At 50.4% G+C, this 2302-nt stretch overlaps 1 protein-coding gene across 1 annotated transcript; it reads left to right on the top strand.

Moving 5' to 3' along the window:
• Positions 1-447: 447 nt before the first annotated feature.
• Positions 448-2070, top strand: LOC138075371 (uncharacterized). The gene has a single exon (XM_068967088.1). The coding sequence runs from the start codon at positions 448-450 to the stop codon at positions 2068-2070; it is 1623 nt and encodes a 540-aa protein (XP_068823189.1).
• The last annotated feature ends 232 nt before the right edge of the window (positions 2071-2302 follow it).

Here is a 2302-nt window from a genome sequence, read left to right on the forward strand (position 1 = left end):
ACTTGCTCTCTCGGTCGGTTCAGAGATATGGGCTCAGTGCATAACATTTGGGGGCTCGTCTGGGATCTCTGTCCCGCCGGGGAGGACAACTCTCCTGGTAGAAGGGAGTAACCTCGTTAGGAGATAAGAGCTCTGAGCACCGGTGCTAACGTTGCAGGAGCCCAGATTAAGTCCAGGGCCCAGTATCGTACTGGGGAGGCATCTGGGTGTAAAGTGCAGAGGCAAGTCCCGTGTGAGGCCGAGTCCCCGGTAGCGTACCGGGAGGGCAGCTGGCACTGAGGACGCCCTGACGGTAAGACACTTGCAAGTAGAGAAGGGGTTTCTAGTGCTGTAAAGAGGACTGAAAGTAATACTGAGAGTTGGAATCTGTTTGTTGTGTCGTTTCTGTGTCTCTGTGTGCCGGCACTGTCCGTGTGAGTCTCGTTGTTGTTCGTGTTCTCTGTACCCATGGGGCAGACTACTTCTACTCCGCTGTCTCTGATGACTGACCACTTCTCTGATTTCAAGTCTAGAGCTCAGAATCTTTTGTTACTGGTGAAGAAGAGCAAACTGGTGACTTTCTCTTCTGCCGAGTGGTCCACCTTTGACGTCGGATGGCCACAAGAGAGAACCTTCAATCCCCAAATTATCCAGGCAGTTAAAGAGAGGGTGCTTAATCCTAGTCCTGCCGGGCACCCAGATCAGACTCCCTACATTCTGGTCTGTCAGGATCTAGTGAGAAACCCGCTGGAATGGCTTAAACCCTTTGTTCTCGCTCCTTCTAAACCTCCTAAACCTCCCCATCCCTCCTCCCCAACTCCAACCTCGCCAAGCCCACAGGTGCTAGTCATGAAGGCTTCCGAAGGAAAAGAAGGAAAAAAGGACGAGAATCAACCAAATCCGGTCTTCCAGGAATCTTCTCTGTATCCTAATCTGATAGATCTGGAGACCGAATTGTTCCCACCCCCGTATGCAGATCCACATCCGCCCTTGCTTCCACAGGTTCCACAGGTTTCATCGGGAGAAGCCAGGAAGAGAACCGAGCCTTCAGCTCCTCCCAGAGAAGGGGGCCCCTCCCAGGGAACTCGGGGAAGAACAAGGGAAATGGCCAGCGTAGCGGAAAAAGAAGACCCAGAAGTCCCCTCCTCCACTGTTCACGCGTTTCCGGTCCGGGCGGGACCAGCCAGAGAGGGTGGAGAGCGGACATATCAGTACTGGCCCTTTTCCACTAGTGATTTGTACAATTGGAAAACCCAGACTCCCTCCTTCTCTGAAAAACCGCAGGGTCTTATTGATCTTTTAGAGTCTATCCTTTTTACTCACAATCCCACTTGGGATGATTGTCAGCAACTGTTACAGGTGCTTTTCACTACAGAGGAGCAGGGGCAGATCCTGTCAGAAGCTCGGAAGAATGTGCCAGGGGTGGATGGGAGGCCCACAATACAGCCTCACCTCATTGAGGAGGGGTTCCCCTTGGTGCGACCCAACTGGGACTTCGAACGCACTGAAGATAGGGAGCGTCTCCGAGTGTACTGCCAGACTCTTATGGCCGGCCTTAGAGCGGCCGCCAGGAAGCCAACTAATTTGGCCAAAACAAATTCAGTGAGGCAAGAGCCAAATGAGAGCCCAGCAGCCTTCCTTGAAAGGATAATGGAAGCTTTTAGACAGTATACCCCTATGGACCCACAGGCAGATGAGTCACGAGCGGCAGTTATGTTAGCATTTGTAAATCAAGCAGCCCCCGATATTAGAAAAAAGTTACAAAAGATAGAGAGGTTGGGTGAACAGTCCCTGCAAGATCTAGTGAGGGCAGCCGAGAGAGTTTTTAATCATAGAGAAACCCCAGAAGAGAGAGGGGACCGCATTAGAAGAGAAAAAAGAGAATTTAGAGCTGAAGAAAACCATAAAAATCAAAAAGAGCTGGCCCAGATATTTTTTGCTGGGGTTAAAAACAAAAACAGGTTCCAAAAAGGGAAAAAACTGGACTCAAAAACAAGAAAAAAACGACAAGGCGTAAGCTTGAGAAAAACCAATGTGCGTTTTGTAAAGAATTTAGACATTGGAAAGATAAATGCCCCAAGAAAAATCTAAAAGAGGGGCCCAAGAACCCCAAGAACGAGACTCCCTCTCCAGACAGTCATATCCTCTACACAGGTGAGGATAGCGACTAGGGGCGTCAGGGCTCGAAGCCCCTCCCCGAGTCCTGGGTAACTATAAATGTGGAGGGGAAACTGGTTGGCTTCATGGTGGACACGGGAGCCCACTACTCAGTCTTAAACCAAAAAGATGGACCCATGTCTAAGAAAAGTAGCTGGGTGCAGGG

Source organism: Capricornis sumatraensis, chromosome 1 (genome assembly GCF_032405125.1).
Source record: "Capricornis sumatraensis isolate serow.1 chromosome 1, serow.2, whole genome shotgun sequence".
In the NCBI taxonomy this organism is placed as follows: domain Eukaryota; kingdom Metazoa; phylum Chordata; class Mammalia; order Artiodactyla; family Bovidae; genus Capricornis; species Capricornis sumatraensis.

Excerpts from the sequence above, each read along its gene's own strand:
- LOC138075371 (XM_068967088.1), top strand. The coding sequence starts at position 448 with ATGGGGCAGACTACTTCTACTCCGCTGTCTCTGATGACTGACCACTTC.